The sequence below is a fragment of the Anoplolepis gracilipes genome, chromosome 1 (assembly GCF_047496725.1).
Source record: "Anoplolepis gracilipes chromosome 1, ASM4749672v1, whole genome shotgun sequence".
NCBI classification, from domain to species: Eukaryota; Metazoa; Arthropoda; class Insecta; order Hymenoptera; family Formicidae; genus Anoplolepis; species Anoplolepis gracilipes.
The window spans coordinates 1,696,110-1,722,860 of NC_132970.1; the positions used below are offsets into that span (position 1 = coordinate 1,696,110).

Consider the following 26,751-nt stretch of genomic DNA (forward strand, 5'->3'; position numbering starts at 1 on the left):
ATATTATTTTATGTATTATAATTGCCGATCATTCATTAGATCTGTAGGAGAAGCATTGAAATCATTACACAAAGGCATTTATTGCTCTCTTTTCATTTTATCGCATTGATTAGAGGGACCGCGTTCGGTTATACACAGGATGTGGTGGTTATCCGCAAGTTCAAATATCACAGACGAACCGCCGACGCGGCCGCTGACAGCGACGGTGGCGCCCCGGCGTTTTGCAGCGAATCGCCGTTCTCGGTGCGTGGTGCGTGCCGGTGCTGCGAAAATAATTCTCTCATGTTTTTATAAATATTGTAACTTTGCTACGGATCTCGCGACCGGGTGGTCAACCGGATCGACGATCGGCGTCCTCCCCTCGGCATTTCTGTCGACTGTACGTCAAGAAATTCACCTTCCGAAGTAACCTAAGGATAAGAAGAAAATCCACGACAAATTTTCCACGAACTTTTCTAACATGCGCGAGTGTTTGAAGTGATAACATGGCGCCGAAATTATGACTGGTCATGATGGGGGAATGAGAAATCTTTGAGGTTAGTACGTGATTTTTCTTGTCATTTTATATAAAGTTATCGCATCGTTGTAGGGATTGAATCTGTTCTTCCGTAACTATTTTACGCACTCGCATCTCTAAATATTGATGCTTAACATATTCGATTGACAGATAGGCGAATCTACCTGTCACGTATTATGATTAACATGTTGTTTTTGTGGGTATTTGTATGTATGTACATACATACAAGTACTTCAATTACGATATATCATGCATGTCATTTTTTTTAACGTCAACGTTACTGTTTTATAGTATTAATTATTACACTAGATCAGTGGAATTATTGTCCTCTATCCATATTTACCTTTGTAGAAATTATAAGTCTATATTCAATATAATTTCTCTATATTTAATTTTTTTTTTTCAGTGATATAGTTTTTAGAAGACCTAATACATTCTTCTATATAATTAATTCATACACAGTAAAATCAAGGTCATTGTCAGGCTATTATATATGGAATAAGTACAAAATAAAGTGGCTAAATCTTTACTTTAGAATTTAATTTATTTACATGTATATGTCTTTTCTTATATTTGATAATTCATACTAGAATAATATTCTTTGTTTATGTCTAATTTTGCTTATTCTTAATGTTATATTCTTAGGTTTTAAATTTTTATTGTGTAAAACACTAAAATATTTATGGTTTAAAATAAAAGATATATATATATACCTAATGGCTATAATATTTACTATATATATACAATACACAATATATATACACAAATGTTTGAATAAAATTATTGTATAAAATTTAACTATAGCATATTATCTTATGTATCTGTATGTGTAAGAGCATACATATATGTATATATTAATATTAATATTTATTTATAAATTATATTTTACATGTACAAGAAAAAACTTTAGTACACAAAGAGAGATTTTAAAATTAGATTTTATTCAACACATCACTCACTACAGTATTCTCTAAAATTATTTAATTTTACATCAATTATGAGAATATATTAGGTCTTCTAAATTGTGTTATTATTAGAAAAGTACTAAACATAAACAACATATCAATATTTTGTACATTATAATTTCTGTAACAAAAGTAAAACTATCAAAGATCCATTAATAACTCATTGACTTAGTATAATAAATGCTATAATATTATTTAAAAAAATATTTTCTTTTTTTGTAAAAGTATACATTTCACATATATTTTCATAGGAGTAAAGAATCTGACTACCATCTTTAATCTTCAAGATAATATTTTCTATACTAAATATTGTTTAAATCAAATAGAGATCTTTGTCCTTCAGTTTTAAACATTCTTTGTTTTTTAAAAATATATATATATATATATGGAAATATGTAAACATGCACATGTGCCAGTTTACAGAATAGGAAGATCTATAAATCACATTCAGTTTGACTAGTAAATAGTGTATATGTTAAGAGATTTAATTCACTTTAAGTCGCTCCTGACGTTCTTTTACATCAATGATGCTAAGATTGATACATGAAACATATCCATGTAGTACAGAAATAGCAGCTTTAACTAATGCTATTGGAGCACTCAGGTACACAATTAATCTGTACAGACCAATACCAGCCACTAAAAAATAAAATGTTATACAATATCCCTCATGTTTGCGTTGTGAAAGTAAATAATAAAATTTTATAGTACTCACAGATGGGTCCTTCGGTAAAGTGTAAGAGATATAAACCAGCATAAAATGCTTCATTACCAGCGCACATGAAGAATAGTACCATGCGATTTGTATAATACAATCTCATGATTGGATTTCCAGACATATCGATAAATTTGTGACTTGTCTTTCCTTGTAAAAGAGTCCTATTGTATTTTAACAAGATAGCAACATGTAATTATTATATTTTCTCTAGTCTCCTTTGCATGTGCTATAGATTGTGTTACATGTTATTTCTTACGTGTGCAAATATATCCAGTGACAGGCTATATCGATACACATGCTTAGTTGAAACCAAAAGGTATAGGTAGGATAGAACAAGCATAATGTAACCATAAGACACATGGTGCCAACTCTATCCGTCAGCTGATCCAAGATTGCTCCAAACTTTGTACTTTGGTTATAATACCTTGCCGCATGGCCATCTATCGCATCTAGTAATGCGCTAACCACATAACACCATGTTGCAACAACATAATTGGTAGGCATAAAGTAAAAGGAAATTAATGCCAAAATTACTCTGCCAAAACCTGTTGAATACATACGTAAAATTTAGTGTTTCCTAATTTTTTGTTTTCTCATAAATATGATTGTCAACTGTAAAATAATCATGTAGAAATCTAGAAATTTTAAACGCGCAATGGCTTTAAAAAGATTTACAGCGAAAAATTTCATCATTGATACATATGCAGTTACATAGAGCAGTAGCTCCGCAATCAATACAAGCAACCTTAAAAGCGCCGTACGCTCGCACTAAATGTACATTCATCTGATCAATCAATCACATTATACGGGATGACTTGACAAAAGAAAATCCGATATTTTGAGGAAATCCATGTCTCGTTGAATCGAATCTTGGCCGGGCATCGACGTATGCTGCCAATTGTATCATGTACAAGTATAAACTAACGGTTCGTTTTTACAACGTAGCACACATTAGAAGTATATTTACTTGAAAAATAAAAACGTAATTAGATACAAGAGATCGCCGAAGTATTTACCGATGATATTGGGCACGAACAAGAAAATATTCTCCGACTCCGTCATTTTGACGTATCCCGCGTAAGTTTCTTCTCGTCCACAAATATAAATACCTATCTACGAGATAATGCGTGTCAAGGATTATCTGGAGATATACTTCGCGACTCGCAGGTCGCTCGACCACCTTCACGGATTCAGCAACCTAGAACGCAAAACGCACGATTCTCCCCTCTGTCGACCCGGCTATAAGTGACGAAAGTGAGGAGAGAAGTCGGTAACTCGAATGACGAATATATCGCGTGAACTTCGAGATATTTCGATTTAAAGTCCATGACCGTAACACGAATCGTTCGCACCTCGTGCATTTTCGTTACGTTCCTTTCAACCGTGTACTTTTTTTTTTTTTTTTTTTTTTTTTTTTTTGTTTTATTTATTTCTTTTATTTGCATGACTCTTTTACGATAATAATAACGAAAGAAGAATCTGACAAATCCCACTCGATCCGACAGATGGATTTTGCTCGTTGTTTGAAAGCGGAAGCACCGGGTGCTTGATAGGACGGATACGCGCCTGCATGCCAGACGACATTTTCGGAGGCCGAGCGGCTGGCCCGCCGTCGCCGCCGTTGCTCTGCGCAAAAGCGTGGATTCCGCTTCTTATCGTGTCGCGACGGGAAAGTGTCCGCGCGAAGCGGCGTCCGCCTCGGCTTTTCCCGGAGATAATCGTCCGCGAACGAGCGAGCGAGCGAGCGAACGGCCGTTGCCCAGGCTGGAAACGCGTCGCTCGGACGGACGTGTGGATCGTAGCATCGCGGGGGGCGGACTTATGTAGTCCCTGGACCCGGACTCTCTTCGCCTCTGCGTACATACATATATACATTTGTCGTTCGGTGGCGGGTTTCGGAGCGGGTTTTGTGACACCTCTGTCGCGCGAATTCTGTGTCGACGAATGTTTGGCCTCCACTCGCCAAGCGATCGCTCCGCTTTCTCTTTCATCGCGAGTTTCTCGTTCGGTCGTCAGTGTCGTGGTAAAGAAAAGCCAGGTGATGTTACGCGATCGATAATCCGGCGGCCGATCTCGGGACGACGACCAATCTGACGAGCGCACGCGACGCCTCGCGCGAAATTGACATTGTTGTCAATCTTCTCGTCTGCGTCTGTTATACCGACGGCATCGTTGCCGTGAGAGACGTCGTCCGGTCGTGTCGTGCCCGCGACGCCGCGCCAGTGGCGACGATGAATTCGTCTGTCAAGCTTCTTCGTCAGCGCGGCCAAAATAAGGAATAAGGCCGACGCGCGTATCCTGTCCTACGAACCGCGTGCGTGTCTCGCGCACGCGCGCTTGTGTGCGTGCGTCTCTGGGTGTGTGTGTGTGTGTGTGTATGTGTGTCGATCGTGTCGCGGTGCATCTTATCCACGAGATCCTCGCGATGATGGACTTATCCTCGAGATGTACCATGACGACTCGGACAGACGGACAGACGGACGCGTGCATTCGGCGGCGGCCATTTTGAATCGATTGTGAGCGCTCGCCACGGCAGCGCGGCGGCGATTATCAACATCGTCGCGTTGTAACAACGCCAAAAACGGACGGTTTTTCGTGTCGTCTCGTCGTTTCCCTCGACACCGCGCGCCATCGCCCCGTGACTCCCGCTCTGCGAGTGAAGCTTCCGTTTTCGCGCACGCATACGCACATACGCAGCGCGTCGTCGTATACCTACTTGGAAATGGTGTCGTTCAGCCGGGCTTTCCGTCTTCGAGAGGAAACGCCGATAAGTGCAACGGCGACACTCGAGGAGCCACGACCACCGATCGTAGAAAATCCATACTTTTAAGAATCGGACGATTTGTCGGCGTTGCGGGAAGGAAGGAAAGAAAGGGAGAGAGAGAGAGAGAGAGAGAGAAAAAAGAAGAACGAACGTTCCGATATATCTGTTCGACGCGTCGATCGTTCGAATTTGACATGTGACCGCCAGCAGTCGCGTTTACGTAAGTTATCCTCCCTAACAGACGCTCACGCGGTCGCATTCGCATATTCACGAAGGAACATTAATTTTCAGCGCTCGTAAAGTGTCCGTGTATCTTGCGCACGGCATTCTATTGGTGACGACACGAGGATACTGAACATTGTGTTTGACTCTAGTGATTCGTCACGATCGATGACTGTGTGACAGACAGCTGTGTGCGGCCGAGCAGTTGACAGCCCAATCGAGGCTAACCTCAAAGTTGCGCGACCGAGTCGCACCGAGATTGTGATTGTCGATTGATATTATCGAGATCCGCCGACGAGACGGTGTAATCCGAGTCTCAGAGACGGCCTGGGTAAGCAGAAAAATCTGCGAGCAACGTGATTCTACAAAAAAAAACTTCACGACTGATTGTCAGTGGTGAAGAATGGGATAATTTTCCTGAATTCCTTGACTTGAAATCGTGCGGAAATCTTCCTTGAAAATTGCGCATTGAGTTGCAAGTACGCGTTAAATCTTGGATATTAATAATATTAGAATTGTTGGGAATTAACGGTCTTTTTCTAAATTAATAGCTTCGAAATTATAGCAATTTATTCTTTTTTTTTTTAATTATCTCTAAACTAGCGACTTAGTCTTGTTCTATATTTATAAGTTTTTATTTCAAATTGGTAACTCGCTTTTATTATAGATTAATAATCCTAAATTAATAAATTTTTCTACATTATATTAAATCTATAATTTAAACAGAAAAGAGGACCGAATTAATTGAAACTTAACTCTACATAAACGTCGGTGCAATTGATTTGGATTCTTCGTCTAACATATAAGTATGTCGTCGCGCTCATCCAACTGAAAGTGACCAGTGCAACGTCTTCAATGTGGCACGGAACGTCAACAGTTTCAGTCCTTTTGAGGCTAGATAGCCCTTGAGAAACAGAGAGAAAGAAGATACGCGAGAGGAAGAGAGAGAGAGAAAGAGAATAGAGAGATGACGAGGAAGGAGCCATGAGCACGGCGGATACCGCGCTGTCAATTTCGATCAACATGGCCCCAGGGCCGGAGCATCGTCAGGAACCGGTAGCTCCTGACAAAATAGCCGAGGGCGATCGTGCTGCAGCCGATGTCGACGTGGAGACCGTCGATACCACGACACCTGATAGCAGCAATAACGGCAACAGCAACGACTCGGTCACCGCTGCTGCTGCCGCTGTCGTCGCCGTCGCGGAGCAAAGTTCAAACATCGAGATCGCTCCAGCTACTAATTTTGCCGCTGGCGCCGATTCGGCCAACCAAAGCTCACCGTCGAATAGCGGCGTCGACAGCAAACAGGTGAGCACGATCGTTGGTCGAGGAATCGAAATCACACATACGAGGATATAATTTTTCAAACTAGGATGTCTCCGACAATTTTTTTCGTGCACAGAATGCCATGAAGGGTCTTTAAATAATAATTATAAAGATCTAGATCTCCAGTAATACATTTTTGCTCGGCAATGATTTGTCATTGAATTTTTGCCTTTATTCATTACATTTTTTTTTTAGATAAACCACAAAATTGATTGCAATCATGTGCGGTGAGTTTTTTTTTTTTTTTTTTTTTTTTTTTTTTTAAACCAGTCAGGCGTTTGATTGATTTCGTTTAATACTGACAATAATATTGGGTTACAATTTTCTCTCAAAAGTAATGAATCTTTTTGTCACTTTAAACTGAATATATCTGATAAATTGGATTGTTTTCTATGATATTAATATTTTTCTGAGATAGAATATATATATCAGAATATTAATATTACGAGATAATCCAATTGATTAAAAATAGAAATTTTATTACTTATATTTCTTTTCTCGTTTTAAAGCGTATGATAAGAAAAAAATTGATATGTTCCTTATCAGTTTTAAATTTGCGAAATGTATCGAAAGAAGCAAGGTCAGCCTTTTTGCCTCAGAGAAACGTATAAATCTCGATCCGAGGGCACGCTCGGCTACGCTCCTGAAATGGCTGTGCTGGCCCTCGATAGAGCGAGGACGCGTCGCACAAATACGTTCTCGATACCCCCTTTCATTCGTTTGATTAGTTCGTGCGATTTCTTTCGAGTAATTAAGTAACTCGCGATTGCGAACAAATAGGTCGTCCATTAGCAACCGTTTGGCCTTTTGATTTAACAAATATTGCGTAATAAGAATAGGAGGATCTTGCAAACCTCTCACAGGGCCATTGTGCCGAATTTATACGAAATCAATAAAGTGGTCAAGCAGTAAATTAAAAGGTCGTATTACAATGAGACGCGAGAAACAAGGAACGGATATGCGGATTCAATTGTCGTAGCATTATATTGATATACACAATTCGTCTGTCAGAAATAGATATTTGTTGTTGTTAAATATTTATTTATTGTATATGTATATTTTATTTTTAACTGAACAATGAAAACGTCAAAGTTAAAAGTGCACTGTCATATTCCTCTATAGAATTACTCATCTCTATTGCTTATTAGTCACCATCTCATTGTGTACTATATATATATATATATATATATATTTCTAATGTTTTACATCTTATTTTCTTATTTCATTCTTCGTTTGAAGCCTTTCCTCCTCTATTTCGTACTCATTACTTTTGTCGCAAGAAAGATAAGCGCTAAACAGCTGCTTGATTATTATACAGTATATCAAGTATTATAAGTCCATCTATTACCTCGGATTGAAAAATGTAATTATTTGCTTCTATATTAATCTTCATATAAATGCATTCTCAATTTTCATTATTATTATTATACAATAGCACTTATCGCGCGATACTCGTAAATTTTTGTTATCACGTCGGAAGAGGAGGTGAGCGAGCGAGCGATTTTTATTGACTTGCATCTCTTGACCGGCCTCGCGTAAACGCAGTCGTTAGACGAGATCCAGGGACACGTTCGAGAAAAATGCACGATTCGCAGACATACATGGCCTAATATATCGCCGCGAACACGCGTTTTCGAGACGTATGTGACCATTAGAACTGGAACTCCGTATACAGTGTGACACTGGCCGATCGTCCAGCGATATGTCCGTGCGAGAAATTCTACATCGACGAAGCGATCATTAGTAAGGATCGAAATTCCTATAATTTCTATAGATTATTATACGGGATATACATTTTTTTTATAACAAACAAAATTAGAATCTGAAATTCTATCAATTCCCTGTGAATTTTCCATCTTTTTGTGTATATGAAATATTTTGAAGTTATGTAACGGAAAAAAACAACATGCGAGAAATTTGACTTTTTATTGTTTTTCGAGCTCGATTTATTGAACACAGTTAAAGATATCCACCATGATCAATCGACGGATAAATAAATTTTAAAATACCAGATGACGATATCGCCAAACAAGATTATGCTGTTATTTTCGTAATGTATAGCGAATTAATATGCAAATTAACATATCCGAGATATATATAAAATAAATGACTCTTTATGTTTCTAACGTTGATGACGCAGGTATTTGTCAAGTCGCCCTGTATATTCTGTGAGTATCCAGGTGAAAGAAAAAAAACAAGTGTTGAGCGTTGAACTGCGGTTCGCATTACGAATGTGACAATACGTCGTTAAACAATTAGAAACCGCCGGAAGAAACGCATATTTCAGTGCGTCTCTTGCATTGTCACCAAACTCAACAAAGACGAGACTTCTCGTATATCTCATATATCCTACATATTTAAGGCTAAATGCGGCCGTCTGATTCTCAATTTCAGATAACATCGTGTAACATACGATACTCCAAACAAGAGCTATGAATATGCACGCGTAAATCATCGCAAACAAGAACCATTCCATTCCATCCGTGACAAATCAGATTTCATGCTTCATATAAACGGACGTATGTGAAAATGATTCCTACGTTTGCACGCGACAATAACGTGAGATTCATCTCGCAAACGTTTATTTTCGCGTATCTACGACATTATATATATATATATATATATATATAAGGAAAATATCTCACCGAAAATCAATATTATATTGATTAAAAGTCAAGATACTCATATATATATATATATATATATATATTTTTTTTTTTTCTCTCACATTCTTATTTGCAACAATCGCGGATTGTTGACGGAAAAAGGAAAGAAAGAAAAGGCGAAAAAACGACCGAAACAAAAGCTATTTCGAGGAGGACCTCGCGCGGCCCCCCTCCCCCTCCGGGTCATACGCTCCTGGGCTGGCAGTGCTTTCAGTGTAATGGCGGCGGCCATGCTGGGAAGAGCGCGCCGCGCCCGCTCGTCGCAGTAGCTTTCAAAAAAACCGGGACACGTTCTCGCCGACGTTTTTCCGCGTTTTACACCGACAACGACGGGGACGGGGACGAGGACGGTGCGTCGTACTCCAGGCTCCGGTAACGCGTGTCCCGGGATGGGCGACGTTCTTCGTCCGTTCTTGTCGCGTGTTGAAAAGTAGCAGAGCGTAGCGGCAGCGAAGAGTTTCGATTACGTTGCGGGTCTCTCTCGGCGATTCGGCCGTATGTGTGTATGCGTGTGCGTGTGCGTGTGCGTGTGTGTCCTCTAAAAATATAGCAATTCCGTTCCGGCATTGCCCAGCAGATTTTTTTTTCCATCGTTTCTCGTAAGTCATCCTCGATATCTCTATATCTATCTATCTATCTCCCTCCCCCTCTCTCTCTCTCTCTCTCTCTCTCGCGGTGTTTCTGTCTCGTTCGCTCGTTACGTCTTAATTGAGCTAATCGCTAGAGCGTTACCAATCTTGAGGACGACTCTTCATTTTTTTTTTTTTTTTTGTAACGTTCCTTCCCAGACGACGATCACCGATTTACACAGTGAATTGTTCGTCGCTCGCTCCCTTTGTCGAGCTCTTTGTTCTCGTCTTTTCCTCGCGCATGACACCCTATAAGAAATTCGGACTCTGACGTGTGACGATCCTCGACGTTTCTAAACGACGCGACATGTCGTTGAACGCGAGCTCGCCGTAAATCCTCGTTATCTTGAGATGGCTCTTCGTTCTCTGCTTTTCCGCACTCTCTTTCTCTTTTGTCTTTTCAATGCTGCCGTTGTATTAATCCATCTCCTTTTTAGACAATCTCAAATTTCTGACACGAATGTAACTTATGTTTAAAAAAAAAAAAAAAAAAAGCAAGGTTTTAATACGTCTGCGTTTTTTTGCACTCAAGAGTTTAATTAGGTATGGCTTTGATAAACTTTGAATTTTCAGTATGACATTTGCATCTGTTAACTCATTTTATTTCTGATAATTTTATTGTAATATTGAAAAATTTAGTTTATTTATTATTTGTTTATAACAGATTAATTGGTTATGGCTAACATATATGTATTAACAGAGACAGAATTTTATAAAGAATTACAAAGTGAATTAATTTACTTTATTACAATATATTGAATATTTATCCAACATATTTTAGGACTGACAGCAGGATACATGCACTCTGCACATTTTTTTTGTTTCTACATTGTATATTTTACGTGTTATTATAAGCCTTAAACAGATCCAATAAGAGAAACCTTAAATCCACTCTGAAAATCTATCAATATGCCTCTCTATCTATTCAAGTTGAACTAGTTCTTTTTGTAATATAAAGATATTTTAATATATAACATAATATATGTAAAATATAAATAAATAACATATAACAATATAAATAAATAAAATCTTGAACATGTATGTATAATATTTTTTTGAATAACGATTTAGAGATCACAAACATCAATATATGTTACATTATGATATCTTAAAAGAAATTTAGGAAAAAATTATTTATTTTTCAGAATATATATACTCTTTTTGATAAATCAAGTGCTCAAAAAATTCTATACAAAATAAAAATATAATTCTTGCAATACTGCATAAATTTGCAACTTAATTTTTTCAATTGTTCTTATTTTTAGGAAGAACCATCAACTCTGTCAGACTTAAACGATAACGAATTACGTGCTTTACTGGATGAAGCTATAACATACAAGTGCCCAAAAGATCGAGAAGGAAAATCGCATCTTTTTAAGGTATATGGGATAAAAGATATATTTTTTTATAAGGTATATATTTTATATTGATAAGACATATAGTTTTGAAACTATATATCAAATATAAATATTTATTAATTTATTATATATTATTAATATATTAGGAATATTAGACAAGAGATATATATATGGAACGTCATATTCTTTCTAGGAACTTTTACAAGAAGCAGAAGCGGATGAGACCGAAGAAGGACATAGGGTAATATGTAATTCGCGTTGCCTTCCTGGCTCAAATCGAAGAAGACATAAACGGGATTCTGTATCCGAACGTTTGACACACGGCGGATCATTGCAAAATTTAGCACATCCCATTGCTTCGGAATTTGATAGTAGTTTTGCTTATCCAACATCCAGTTCTTGTCATACTTATGGAAGCAGTAGGAAAAAGAACAAAAAATATATAGGACCTAGTGTTTCTGCTAGACAAAGAGAAGGTGGATCATTGCCGTCAGATGTAGATGCATCGCATAGCCTTGCTTCTTTGGCTAATTTAGATCTTTCATTTGATAAAAAGGTATTTTATTTTTTATAATTGCAATTAATTTTATAATTACAATTAATATCCGTGTTTTAATATTCACAAATATAAACGCACGAATAATTTATTAATAATAAATTACATAAAATGTAGATTTTTTTTTTAATATGATTATAAAATTATGTAGCATTGATACTTTAAGAGTAATTAATACATCAATAATTTTTTTTATTTATTTGTGAAGAAGAATTTCTGTGTGGAACGGTCAGCATATGACTGGACCAATAAGGAAAAATCCAAGTCTCTAGACAAACCGTCATATACCAGTACAAAAAAGGAAGAAAAAGAAAAAGAAAAGAAGGAATTGAAAAGAGACACTGTTGGTTCAGGCGATATAGAACTCGAAACACGAGAGAAAAGAGTTGGCAAAGGAAAATACGGAGCAAATGAAATGCTGGAATCAGATAATCCACCTCCAGAATATAAGTCGGATTACATGGTGATCGATTTAGGCGATGTTGAGGTAAAGTGTTATACTAATCAGTATCTGTACATACATACATTTATTTTAATAAGTTTATCCTTTTAATTCTGTAGTTTAATCTTTGAAAAATTACTTCATCTTATATGACTTATAAGAAAAGATATTTTAGTAAAAAAGATAAACTATATAATAATAGTAAAGCTGTATAACAATTTATTTTTTGCAGGTAGGTGCTATCAGTGAGAGAAATGTGGGATCTATGGCAAGCGGAATTCAAAGACCTCGTTCGTTAGATACCGAAAATGACGAAGGAACTGAGATGAGAATTATTGAACCGCGTAAACCTATCCATTATGTCACACGGGCAACTTTAGATGTGGATAGCCCTATAGAATTCCCTATTCGCGATCATAAACAGGAGAAATCAAAAATGTCTGTTAATGGTACAGAAGTGACAGGAACATTGTTTCAACCACACAACAGTGTAAAATGTGGTATAGGTGGAGCTTCAAACAGTTCTAGTACTAGCCAGAGCAAGATCGTGCCGAGTTTGTGTTCTGTGATGCCATCTTGGCAAGCACAGAATATAACGATGGGTAAGATTAACATATATACATACATACTGCATATAATACACTTAAGGTAATAAACTTTTGAAAGTTTGTTTTGTAGAAATATATTGAAATGTGTATGCGTGTTTTCTATAATTCTTGAACTTAATAACAGAATTGTTTATTGTAAGTATTAGCCATTATTGATGTTTGTGCAATACATTACAAGTTACTAACCACTAAAATAATATATCATTAAAAAGATTGTAACATTAAAAAGAAGTTTTATTCAATTAGCAACAAGAGAATCTGCAATTGAATATTGAAACTAATTTCACTACTAAAAGCAAATTTTGCAATTACTATTAATAATATAGTTTAAGTACCCTGTATCGCACAAACATCAAGTATTTGATAGCTGTTGCTGATAAAGATACTTATTTAGATTTTTCCAAGAAAATGAATTTTAACTTTATTTATCTTATCTTTGCTTATTGTAAACTGAAGCAAGTAAATTGTGCACAGAAGGTCCCAGGTATACGACACAGCACATCACGATGAAAGATCCATCCGTGTCGGGAGAAAAAAAATCGTTGGACGAAAACGGAAACGCTGTACAATCCTATAATGATCGTTTTGCAAAGAAACTCAGAAGGAAACATACTCAAGAACATAATGTCAAAGTTTACAACGCTGAAAATGTCGAGGGTCATCGTAATGAGGATATTGACAGTTTAATTAATTTTATTGAGAATAAAGAATCCAAAAGCAAAAAAGGAAAGACTGGTAATCCTGTTAGAGTGAAGGCCAGCTCTGGTACAAAGCCGAGAACTAGAGAGAAAGATACAAAGAGAGAACAGTTACCATCAAAGTTACAAAAGTCTAACTCCTTGGAAGAGATTTCAAAAACAAAATTAGAGGATCTCACAACAGAAAAAAGCGTCAGTTCCAGTGGGGCCAGTAGTGTATCCAGTCAACATGGTATGATTATATGTGTATAAGTATGTACATTTCATTCTTTTCTCTCTCTTTATCATCATGTTTTTGTATGTTGTAAATTTTATATTTATGAATTTATTATATATTTATATAATTTCAGACATTTTTACTAAATTTATATACACTTTCACCACGATTTATTACACATCTTTTCTAATATATTGTTTTATAATATAATAGGTGAAAATGTAGCATTGCGACGTCCAAAACAAAGAAGTACCGGAGACACGACAGTTGATAGTCGAGGCGACAGGCGCTCCTGGGGAACAGAGGAAGGTCAATCGATATATTGCAACGACACAGGAGAGGATTACACTAGTCGCCGTAATTCCAATAAGAAGATTAATCCGGAACCGGAACATGAGACGGAATTTCTAGTAGTTACAAAAAAGAAGAAAAGCAAGAAACAAAGGAGAAGCTCCAGTGGTGGCAGGGCGCAAAATCTGACGACGTCAGGATCGTATCTGCAAAGTTCCAGAGGATTCTCCAACGAGTATAGGACACCGCTGTCTCCCGAACTGCGAAGAAAATCGGCGAGCAGTATGCCTCCTAGGTAATTGGACACATTATAAATATATAATAAATATCTTATAATTTAAAACACTCAAATGTTTAAGAGATATTGATATTAATTAATATAAAGACAATAAAAGAATACGTATAATTGTTGCAGTGACAAGTCGGATAGCAGCGATTTAGATTCAGTTCACTCATTGCCGGTTACGTCGAATAGTTCAAAACATAATTTGACTAAAGTCGCGACTTCATCGGGCGGTACTCCACAAGCGAGTTATGCGGACATAGCGCGCATGGCTACCATATCGCACAATCTGAACATGTCCACGATCGTTCCGGGCATGTTGAATACAGCATCGTGGCCCAGTGTACCTTCCAAGACCCCTTCGGAACCGGACAAAGTACCGCAGGATTATTACCCAAGCTTAGACGAAATACAGCATTCGGAAAGAAAAGTGAGGCAACAACAAAACTTTGCCCAATCGAATCATGCAGCGGCGAGTTTGAGTCTCGCTTTCGAAAAGTCACTTTCGTCGACTCTGACAAAGGTGAAAAATTCGTCAGATAGAAAGAAAGCCGAAGCTCAGGAAGAAGCAATTAATAAGAATATTCAAGTATTTAAGTATGTACAAGACATCGAAAAAATGCAGGAGAGTCTAACACAACAGGAACAAAAACATCATGCGGCATCTAACAATTACAGTACGAATACAAGCGAGACTATCGCAACAAACGCTGTGACGCCAAGGTTGACTAATAATAGTACAACGATGAATTATAATCCACTCGACGCCGATAATAATCCCAATTGCACTATTAACAATAAAGAGTCTGTCGCACATTCGAGGACTAACAATCCTCGTTCTCGCAGGAGTTACGTACATAGTAATCAAAATATACAAATTCAGGGATCATATGAAGAACAATATGTTAAAAAGATTGTACCTCCGTATCATGACGAACCGATTAAAAAATCACACAGCACCGATACTTCGCAGTCCGAAAACAGGACTAATCCGACAATCGCATCCCATAGCGACAGTGCGGACGTGCAAAAGCAGAAAACGGCGAAGCTTACGCAAGAGTCGCAGGATGTCGAGTCTGAGCCAAGCAATAATAAAAACAAGATGACCAGTAGCGACCCGAGGACAGCAAGGGTTGTGAAAGAATATCCGAACAACAATACGATGAAGCAGGATGTAGCGAAAGTGGGAACCTGTCAGACGCAAAATCCGAAACAAGATACTACTCAACAGCGTGAAGATACGGAGAATAAAAAGACCAAATCGCAATCTGATAAAGATCAACCGCAAAGACCATCATCCACGGTAGAGATGCAGCAGACGAAAAATTCAACTCCTAGACCGGCAGTGATCTTGTTGGACGAAACCACTTCGGACATTGCCAAGAACAATAATCTACCGACAGAACTCACGTTTGGCTTCGAGATAAACGAACAATTGTTACTTTCGGAAGACAACGGCAACGAGGAGACTCAGACAACCGCGACCAGCAGTTCCACTTTCTCTCCGGCTGTACCACCACTTGTTAGTAAATCGTCGCTCAACACTTTCGAGAGGACTCCGCCGTTGTTCACCGAGAAACCCGCGAGGTACGACAAGTTTTCGTCGAATTATCATATGCAATCGCCGAACACTCATGTGACATCAACGAATGCTCATGTGACACCAACGAATGCTCATGTGACACCTGTGCATCCGGTTATGGTGCAACCGCTGCCATACATGAGTTATCCCAACACAAGATTTCCACCGCCCACGTATTTGCCACCACCGCCTCCACCGCCACCCGGGATCATGGAGAAGATTCATCCGCCAAAGGAAGACTTTTCTATGCTTTATGTGGCACCCGAGGAAGAGCTGAATGTGCAGACGTACAACCACGATAAGATCGTGTCTTTCGTTGGCTTAGGTAAGACTGTAGTATAATTTAATCAAGTTATTCGATTATATTATTCTTGTTATTTCGTGTTTATTTCTACTTTATTACTAATTTTATACTTTTTTTTACTTTTATTAATAGCATGGGACGCAGTTATGAGAGAAAATGTGACTGCAACCGGTCGTATACAGTTTTATAGTGGACAGTGAAGTGAAAGTTGTCGAAACGAAGAAAATAGGCAATAACAGTAACTTTTGTATGGTAAACCACTTCCATTACAAATTACATTTAGTTAGTTTGATCTTGGGTCTTTCGTTGATAATGCAAGACCAAGCACTTATGTGTGCTGTGTACGCAGTTGCATGTCCCTCAAGTATGGACATAAAATTCGCTCGGAGAATCGCCTGTCTTATTGCTCGAATCAAATGCTGAATCGATAAAGTGAGATTAATGGAACCGAGCGATACGAAGTGTGCCTCAAGAGATAATAATAGCAGTGTACATACAATCAGCCTCTAAAACCAGGAAGACAAGGAAAAGGATAACGAAATGTATATTCCAGCAATGTACGTTGCATTTGTGTGAATTTCAAACAATCATGGCAGTGTCGCGAAACTTCAGTATTGACAATTAGGAACGTTTGATCGGGAAATGAGGGCTATCTCTCTCGAGAATTATATATATATATATATATATATATATATATAGTTATATATTATATATATACTGTTATAAACATATATAATATTTATATATTATATATAACAATATATGTGTATATATATTATATAACATATATATATATATATATATATATTGGTCTTTGATTAAAGGGAACTTCCAGTGTATGCGTGTAAATACATCACAGTATCCCTATAAATTTTCAAAGATTGTTTTTAAACTTGGTTTATGAGAGTGTAAGTTTTTAAAAAGTGCTTAAAGGAAATGCTACAAAGAAATATAAACTTGTAATAACCAGGTCTACCATGCGGGTATCTATATCAAAGAAGTAAACGTTACGCATGAACAATGGTGTTTCCTGGTGCCTTTGCGAATCTTTAGAAGAATCAACGAAGAAAAAAATTGACGAAGCCAAGTATGCTAATCACACGTTAAGTCAAGAAATTTGCCAAGTACCACATCTATAATAAGATTTTGAACTCTTGAGCTGGAATAATCTTAATTGACATTGTGGAAGATTACGAACCAGTTGGTGAGTCGAAATATTACAAAGGTCAAAATATAAAGAGATATCGGGTATTTTACTTGATAATTAAGACGTGCGGACTATATCAGAGAAATGTAAATGCGCGGTTATGTAATATATTGAGACAATAGTGTGATTGAGTTAGAACTCAGAGTGGCTACTTCTTCCAGCTGTGGAGCACTCGGTAGTATAAAATAAAAAAAAAAAAAAGTCACTAACTGGGTTTTGAAAAATGTCAAAGTGTGCTCAAAATCTGGTCAAATGTCTGTGAAGATAGAATGCCGAATGTGTCGCAAAATAAATTTTTACACAGACTTGCTTATTTAATAAATAACTGATAATTATATTCATAATGATAATATAAAAAGATATTTGCTTGTGATCAGTAAAAATACGATAGTATGAATGAATTTGTATGTGTGTATAATTCGTGTAGATTTCGTATAGATTTTATTGGGTAATCATAGAAATGAGATTGCTGTTCGACCACATAATCATTATATACACGTTGAAATATCTCTGAACTTTTCCAGGGGTTCTAAACAAAAGTTATTCCAAATTAATTGCATTTCATGCGAATATGCTATAATATTCTTATACTATATTATTATTCGTTCAATAGATTTTATATTACATTTACGAATCATTGACAATATCTACTGCCTCGCTTACATGTCTATCGATTACAATGTTATATAATCCTTTATTATTCCAGATTTCGTAGAAAAATGAACAGTTTATTGATATAATTTTTGATGCGTAAAAGCCCATATATAAACGGATGCGTGTCGCAGCTGCCAGATGTTAGAGGACAGAAAGTTGAATTTTATTCAACGTGATTATGCTATCTAATGTGTGATTTACAATTAGATTGCAGAGTAGACTTTGTCCCGGAAGTGCACAAAGATAATCCATGTGCACGTATATTATTTGCTCATTAAGTGTAACTCGAGTTTTATGAATTCTATACGCGAGGTACGTTCCTAGTTCCTAAGTTTTCATTTTCTCTTATTGGATATATCTTTTAAATGACGATATTCCATGAACGTTTTCGAAACATGGATTTTTGCATTTTTTTCGAGGCGTTATTTACAGGCGTAAAAAGTAACATGATTATTATTGTTTTGATGAAAGCGTATATAAGTAGAAATATGTACGTTGACATAGTATGGTGTAAATGTATATGTATATATGTATATATATATATATATATATATATATATATATATATATATATACATAATACATATATACATATATGTATGTATATGTATAATGTAATAATAAGAGAAATCTCATCTTTCAAATTAACTACAGTTAGAAAGAGAGAGGAAAAGATATATAAGCTATACTTTTTAAATTTCTATATGCCTGTAAATGCCTAAAAAACTGAGCCTAAGAGAAATATGAAGCATATTATATAACGCTCTGCTTTTAACTACTGTTAATACACATGTTTTTAAATGTAAGTCTATGAATTCTGTAACCTCAGGATATTACGGTCCGCGTGCGTATTGTGTCCCAAATACTAAACGGGTTAAATATTAGTGTTAATCCCTCTTTACGTTTATAAACTAACTTTAATTACATTTCTAAACTCGTTTCATACTGCTTCTTATCAGCGAAGCAGGAGAGTATGAGAACGTATACATTTTACATTGAGAGATATAAAAACTATTTTCGCGTTATTACGAAACGTGTCATTCTATACGAGAATAATAATGTTCGTACAGCAGTCTCATGAAGAAACGAATGAGTGAAATGAGTGGAAACTTATCGCCTTTATATAGGTAATGATAAAGTAAACTATCACAGATAAGTTTCGTATATATGAAAGGGCATGAAAGTGTAATGTATGTAGTATTATATAATGCGAGTTAATTATTATTAATGAATTAGAATTGGGGTAAAAAGTTTGTTATATATCATTTTTTCTTTGCGAAGATATCAAAATTGTGTAAAAACGAAAAAAAAGATATCATGCTCCGTTGATAATTTTCATTTTTGTCCAGTATATAGGAAATAGTCCAGCTGGAAGTACAGCTTTCTCGAGATAAGCGAGAAATTGAGAAATATCTAATTGTACGACATAAGCATTATGGAATGCGTATCGGAGTGATAGCTCGAAAAAAGTATAATCGTATAACCGCAGCTAAAGTATATCTTGGACATGACAAAATATCTTCCTTCTTTTTTCTTTATTTTTTTTAAACGCAATTTCTTATGCAAATCTTTGATAGTTATTGATTGTACTAGACATTTTTACACAAATTCTTTTAGTTTTCTTTTTTTCTTCCTTTCCAAAAGATTTCACATTTAGCCTCGTTATCAATATCGAAGTTAACATTCCAAAAAAAAAAAAAAGATCGCAACAAATATTTCTTCGATGAATCCTCTTTTAATTTTTCTACGCTTTAATCTTTCTACAGTTTTCTGTGCTCTTTTTCCATATAATGTTTCAACAGATCGATATACCGACTATTTCTTTTCTTTTTATTTTTTTTACACGAGACGACGATACGTTAGGACAATTGTATTTCGCGATAGGTCTGTTCTTTTTAGCTGAATTGACTATACTAGTTCAGAGTTAATCTTTCTCTTTCCAATGTGAAAGGAAAAAGATAAACTCCAGTTCAGCCAGTTCAACTAAAAAGAACAAACCTATTACTTTAACTGAATCATCGAAGAATTTGCGTTGTTTCTGTGAGAACAGATAATACTTTGTTTTGAGCTATTTTTTTTCGATATGCGAAAACTACATTCAAAAAGTTAGGTGCTCCACTCCGCCTTAAAGTAACAGGATGCAGTCTCAGCCTGTGCCATTGACCGGTTCAAATGGCTAAGTGATAAGAGTTCGCAAAGACTAGTGCAAATGTACTTGTGGAGAAAAACTAAAAAAGGGGAAAAAAAAGAAAGAAGATAGGACCATATAACAGTGTATGTACATAACGAGTGTGAGGAGGCAGCTACACGCTAACCTGTGTCGCACACATGTAGAGTATATCATTACTTCACATTTTTTTTTTTCATTCGATGGACATACGAGAAGCACGCATGAACATCGTTGCGGGCCGACTTTTGTTTCTTTAAACGACACGTAAATCAGAATCGCGGTAACGAACGAGAGTAACAACTTGAAATAGACGACAAGAAGAAAACGAAATTACATTATATATATGTATAAAAAAAATCTATGTGCCCCCTCCCCCTCTGCTGTTTTCGTTTATAAGCGTTTATGAGAAGAGAAATAAATATATGTTTATTTTCTTTCATATCGATCTGCATATATTTATTTAAAATTGCGATCTATTTAGAAATGCTGTAATAGCGAAAAAGTATTCTCTGATAAAACCGCCCGAATTATGAGTACGTTAGTATTGCACCTTATCTCTTCCTGTCTTTGAATCCTGCGTTGATTTTGCTGTCTTTTTCTATGTTATTCTATTTTATTGTCAGCATCAAGTATTGATTGTCAATCGTTCACAAATGTGGATAAAAATTCATGTTTCCGCGAGATTTGTTGTCTCTGATAACGATCATCTCAACTACCTGGAAGATGTAGAACAAAACAAGGAGCAAAAATACTGAAGAAGAAGAAGAGGAAGAAGAAGAAGAAGAAGAAGACGACCTCGATGTTACCTCGTACCGTTGTACATTTTGTTATTCGATATAAAACAATTCTTCTCATATTGTACATACGGTATTGTATGATATATACATATATATATAATTGTATTATTATTACATCAACGCTACGAAAAAATTATCCAATTAAAATTATTAATGTGTGCCGCTACTATATTAATGAGAGACAGTAAACGAGAGAGAGAAAGAGTGAAAGAGAAACAACCACTATGTATATTAAAACTACAATTTGTGTGCGCGTGAAAAAGGCTGTGCTGCTGTCCAGCTACAGAACTTTATGCGAGTGTGTTTGTTGCCAAAGTTCCCTTTTGTGAATGTAAAGTACGATAAGCAGTGATATCTGATGTTTGCTTAATCGTATCGTTGACGCGGCGAGATTTGTCGAGATGGTAAATCAAAACCGTGTGATAGCGTTCGTTGTCTTCGGAGAAGACAAAAAAAAAAAGAGATCACTTAGATATTTTTCTATTTCTTTTTTTTGAAATAACTAAGCCTTTAATTATATCTAAAAAAAATTGTCTTATTTATCGCGTTTTTATTCTATTGAATTTACATGAGAATGATCGTATTTATTTTTTTTTTCTACTGAATTTCCTAAAATTAAAAATTTTGAGAAGCTTCAAGTATATATTATTCATCTTAATCGATCGCGTCAATTAAAAAATAAGTTTCTTTGTATGTATTAAGCGTTCATATAACTATCTGGAGAGGTTCGACCTCTTTTGAAGCTTGTGTAAAAATATTGTTTCGTTAAAATAAAAAAAAAAAAAAAAATAATATGTTAACATTAGGTCGTCGAGAGGCCGAGACCATCCAGCCTGTGTCAATTCGGATAAGACAGCGAACTCATCGAATACTGAACATTGTTTGCGCGTATTTTTTTAAATAATATCCGTAACAATGACAGATTTTTAAGACACACTCCGTCGTACGAGAAGAGGAAAGTTATACACCAGAAGAAAGAATGGAAAAAACTCAGAAAATGTTGCGAAGGAAACGAAAATATATCACGGTTCATTCTCAGGTGATGTATTTACACACACATACACAATGGCTTATTATTTTGTTACTAACGATATTGTCAGATATATGTAGAAGTTATCATGGACCATGGATGTAAAGGGTCATTCGGAGTCCTTGCCATGGAATGTAAAAAGAATATGTCGAATTATATAAGTGAGAATGTGAGAGAAAGAGTGTGAAAGAAGGGGAGAGGAAGGTCGAGGGAATAGATGAACATTTCGTTACTTTTACGACAAAAAAAATTCTAATCTCCCCGGATGTATATTCTAAGAGGAAAGCGTGTAGTGTCGCCATTTGGCCTTTATGCTAACTTACTTGCGATTTCGTACATGCTTTGCGTGCAATACTGTGATAAATGAGTCGTTCTATTTCGTCATCCGTTTCCTTAATAAGTGTACGCACACGTACATACATGCGAGCACACATGAATCGCCTGTTTTTGATCGATATCTTAAAGCGAATCGTATTATTTCATTTGATTTAGCACAATCGAATCTTGCAAATTAAAAATCAATGATTTTTCCGCAATACATAATGGAGATATCTGCGATTCTGTTATGGATACTGTCATAATATTATTAAGCAAGTATCAATTGTAATCACGTAAATAAGATACTTTACTATAGTTTTTTTTTATTATATAATATTAATTAAATGATATATATATAATTTAATTAATATTATATAATTAATTACAGTTTATGTCATTATAATCGTTTATTAATTCGTATAAACATCAAATGCATTTGCTTTATATATTGCCATTGTATTTGACATATTTGTTCCTAATTTATTGTATTATAAATAATCGTAATTTAATTAGTAAATATCCCGAAATTATATAATTCTTCTATAGATAAAATGATGATAATTTTTATTTTAACATTTTACGTAAACTTCCACAAAAATTATTTTCATGTGACTGATAATAATTTTATAATAAAAATATATCGACGAAATAACTAAAAATTTTAATAGATTTTATCATTAACGCGTATTTAAGAAAACGATTCAAAACAGGCGATTCTTCTGTCAGAAGATCAATATCCATTTTTTGCGCTTTGCGCGATTATTTTCCGAAGCTAAGCGATAGATCGCTAGTTTGGCGTGTTATTTTGCATCCGCAGAGGCTACGACCTGTGAATAAATGGTTTTTGTTGAAACGATTAATTGTCGGAGTGTGTGAAAAAAAAAGATCCTACGTCTACGTCTCTCGATATACCATAATGTAAATAATAACGATATTACCAAAAAAAAAAAGAAAACTTCTCCATCTATTACAGACCATCATTCGGAGAAATTTTTCGTTTTAAATATAAATGAATCAAGAAATATTTCTTCCGACATATGCCCTACGTTCGATAATTTGCAGTTGGGACTGGAAATCCATACTTCACATTATTATAGATTCCTTGCTGAGAGTTTTCGAACGCTGGGATGAAGAGATATTTCTTGTGACATAGATTTTTTTTTTAATAAGTATAAATACGCGTATTAAAATATGCGTAGAAACTTATTAAAAGCTTCTAAAATTTCATAAATCGACAGACACGAGATTTAAATGTACAATATTGGCATAATTATCTTATTATATATATATATATATATATATTACATTACAGTACAAGCTTACAATAGTTGCATTGCATTAACTTACTATAATTTTCAATTTTATTATATATCCATATATTTATTATTTATATCGATTTTATTTATTGAAAATTATTAGGTGTATGTATATACATGTATATAGATCGGTGAATATATATATATGTATATGTGTATATATATATATATATATATATATATATATATACATACATATTTATAATTTTTAAGAAGAAAAATGATAGTCAAATAATGAAAATTATGAAGTGAAGAGAGAGGATATGCTGCTTTACACGTTATTCCTTTTGATGTAAACCATATCTTCTCTGTAACTCCTCCTCCATCGCCTGTAATTGTTCTCTGCTCTGTTCTTGCGTCATTTGTTCCATTAACTCGTGATTGTAAGTAGAATGCAACATTAGAGCTAATACACCGGCTCGCGTCGCCATATTCGATCGTATCTGCCTTTCCTGTTCTACAAGTTCGTCGATCTTCAGCCATTGTCTCACTCTTTCCATATCGATCTCCGCACGTCGCAGTTTTTCCCACATGTAATGCTTTACGCAGTTCTTCTTGGGCGCACGACAAAACTCGCCCGTAATGTTGAACACATTTGTAACTAACGGGCAACCACATACCTCACTATCGCCAATCTTGGGATCTTTGCAGTGTTCCGGGCAAAGAACACGCAATCTTTTACAATAGGTTCTGTTTACAGGATTGTAAAAGTCGCAGAACATCACTTGGCCCTCGATGCGCGTCTTGAAAATTGATCCGAAAGACGCTTGCGATTCGTACTGCAAAATGAAACAAGTTAAAAAAGCATTAATTTTTACTTCGAAACAAATTAAAAATCATTTCATAGAATAAACCACATATCAAAAAATAAATTGATAAAGTAACACATTTATATTAAAGCTTGCATGTTAATCTATAACTATAATTTTGATTAGCTCCTAAATTAAATAACCAGTAGCTATAGTATAGGTATTGTCTGTAATATATGTACATTATTTTACAAAATACCTTATTGAAACATTTTTCCATATGTTTAACAGCGGTTCTCGAATGGACTTCATGACCGCATGTGATACAATACATGCTACTTTCCGTATCGTCGTTGTCATCCACTTCGGCTTGCGGATCAATGGTCGCGTGTTTTGCACGTTCGACAATACGATCCAATTCAACATGCCTCTTTTCTAGTTCCTGAAGTATTCTGCGAACATCGTGTTGCTGCTTCCTCACGGATTCCAGAGCGCGTCTATTGTTTTGCTCCGCAATGCATGCAGTCAACGACCATTCTTGTATCCGCTGCGGTAACACCTGATAGATCCTACTCGTCGCTAATTTTAAGCCACAGTCGTCGGAGCAGTATTTACTACCGGGCCGCGATTGCTTCGTACACGCAGGTCCGTAACAATGACGTGGCGGTTCCAAGTATTCGTTTCTTTCATTACTCGAATCTCTCTTTCGCTTTTTGATCAATTTCGTTCCTTTGTTGAAACTTTTGGAAGGCTTTAGTGGATCTCCCAGTACACGGCAGGTTCGTTGGATACATCTGAGCTTTAGTCGCACCGAAGGCCCATGTTTTTTCAAATGTCTGTACACATATAAAAGTCACAATGTCAAAAAAGTCAAATATCTATAATATTGTATAATATCTTGTTGACACAGGGAGCTTTCCAACTAATAACATAATTTGATACAAATACTATTTTGTCTTTGTTCGATATCCAATGAGTAACAAAAACAGAATATTTGTGTCGAATTATATCATTGGTTGAAAAACTCCCATAGTATCTTACCATAAATATAATTGAATCATAAATAATATTTCACAATTATTTCTTCATGTTAATTCACCTGCAGGCGTCACATTTCCCACAATTTTCTGTACGTAGACATCCTGTACATTCCCCGCAACGCTTGGAAGATTTTTTTTCTACTCTAGGATCCCAAGGCGCATCATACTCGTAACGATGACTTCCTTCTTTCTCCTTATACTTTCTATGCTTCCTGTCATCTTGATCAGTTCTACGTGGTTTGTATCGTGTTATCAAAGTTGAATCTTCTTCTCTACAACGCTGTATAATGATAATTAATTATATTAATTTGTCCTTTTTGATATTATTTTGATCAAAAATGTCAAAAAACTTGCTTACAACACAGAAAAATTGTTTTATATGTTTTGCATCTTTTTCAGTTATATTTATGCAATCACCATGATACCATTCTTCACATGCGTCGCATCCTCTGAAAGAATTTAAAATGTAAACATCAATCATAATTTTCTCATAAAGATATACAGAGAAAAAAAAATGTTTAATGACAATGATATCAAATACCAACATTTCAAAAAGTTTGCTTACATCATAAAACGAGAACTATCGGAGCTTCTACAAATACAATACGCTTGACCGTCTTGTTTCAATAACGTTGCGATCTTGCTTTTTCTCTCTGGAAGCATAAACTGCTTCGCTATTTCTTCTTTCTGTAACATTAAAATCAATTTAGTATACATACGTATAATTTATTTATAATGGAGAGGTTAGTTTGTATTTTTAAATGCAATTCACATAAAATTTGTATAAAATAAATGCAATTTTTTTCTATGAACAATATTTTTGTTACGCGATTTACAAAAATTATATTTAATTTACAGTCTCATGTATGTACAATATTTTAATACTTACGGATAAACTATTCTGTCTTTTATCAGCCATAATGCAGCGTATGACACTGCAAACAAATCGCCATGTTGATTGGAATACTGTCGGTAATATAACAGATACAACAAATGTTACCTGTTGATGGAAATTATATCTGTATGTGTGTGTGTGTCACATATATACACATATACATTTCAGATAACAAAATAAATACAAGCTATTGACATTTAAATAAAAAAAAAAAAAAAATGAACAAAGCATAATCAGGAAAATATAATCAGATAAGAGGTAGCATCGACTAAAGTTTCCATATTTTCAGTTTGAGAGAACAAAACAATGAAAACTTATTTAAAAAATCAGCAAGAAAAAAAAATATATAAATGACAATTACATTAAATGATTATTAAAACTCAATTAAATGACAATTAATTAAATGATAATTAAAAACTCAATAATACG

The 26,751-nt window shown here is 35.4% G+C and overlaps 3 protein-coding genes across 7 annotated transcripts; 1 reads left to right on the top strand and 2 right to left on the bottom strand.

Annotated features, from left to right (window-relative positions):
- Nucleotides 1-1,688: 1,688 nt before the first annotated feature.
- Pis (phosphatidylinositol synthase) lies at nt 1,689-3,483 on the bottom strand. The gene is made up of 4 exons (XM_072898195.1): nt 3,217-3,483; nt 2,457-2,745; nt 2,198-2,361; nt 1,689-2,121 (listed from the first exon to the last, which is right to left on the bottom strand). The coding sequence occupies exons 1-4, from the start codon at nt 3,260-3,262 to the stop codon at nt 1,967-1,969; spliced, it is 654 nt and encodes a 217-aa protein (XP_072754296.1). The 5' UTR covers nt 3,263-3,483; the 3' UTR covers nt 1,689-1,966.
- Nucleotides 3,484-3,753: 270 nt separating this feature from the next.
- On the top strand, nt 3,754-20,616 carry Tyf (twenty-four). Of its 4 annotated transcripts, none has more exons than XM_072898123.1 (11): nt 3,763-5,184; nt 5,256-5,517; nt 5,913-6,494; nt 11,073-11,186; nt 11,359-11,721; nt 11,930-12,208; nt 12,396-12,765; nt 13,246-13,701; nt 13,900-14,272; nt 14,393-16,167; nt 16,279-20,616. In XM_072898123.1, the coding sequence occupies exons 3-11, from the start codon at nt 6,171-6,173 to the stop codon at nt 16,344-16,346; spliced, it is 4,122 nt and encodes a 1,373-aa protein (XP_072754224.1). In that variant the 5' UTR covers nt 3,763-5,184; nt 5,256-5,517; nt 5,913-6,170; the 3' UTR covers nt 16,347-20,616. The 4 variants fall into 4 exon arrangements, with proteins under 4 accessions (XP_072754247.1, XP_072754240.1, XP_072754224.1 ...); XM_072898130.1 differs by having other exon boundaries at nt 5,339-5,517; XM_072898146.1 differs by having other exon boundaries at nt 3,754-5,517; nt 11,933-12,208.
- Nucleotides 20,617-22,384: 1,768 nt separating this feature from the next.
- LOC140668853 (CXXC-type zinc finger protein 1) lies at nt 22,385-26,444 on the bottom strand. 2 transcript variants are annotated; one of them, XR_012047255.1, is made up of 7 exons: nt 26,317-26,444; nt 25,993-26,114; nt 25,786-25,876; nt 25,487-25,707; nt 24,647-25,223; nt 23,834-24,417; nt 22,385-23,801 (listed from the first exon to the last, which is right to left on the bottom strand). XR_012047255.1 is itself a non-coding variant. In XM_072898181.1 (6 exons), the coding sequence occupies exons 1-6, from the start codon at nt 26,344-26,346 to the stop codon at nt 23,917-23,919; spliced, it is 1,542 nt and encodes a 513-aa protein (XP_072754282.1). In that variant the 5' UTR covers nt 26,347-26,444; the 3' UTR covers nt 22,385-23,916. The 2 variants fall into 2 exon arrangements, 1 of the variants encoding a protein (XP_072754282.1); XM_072898181.1 differs by having other exon boundaries at nt 22,385-24,417.
- Between the last annotated feature and the right edge of the window lie 307 nt (nt 26,445-26,751).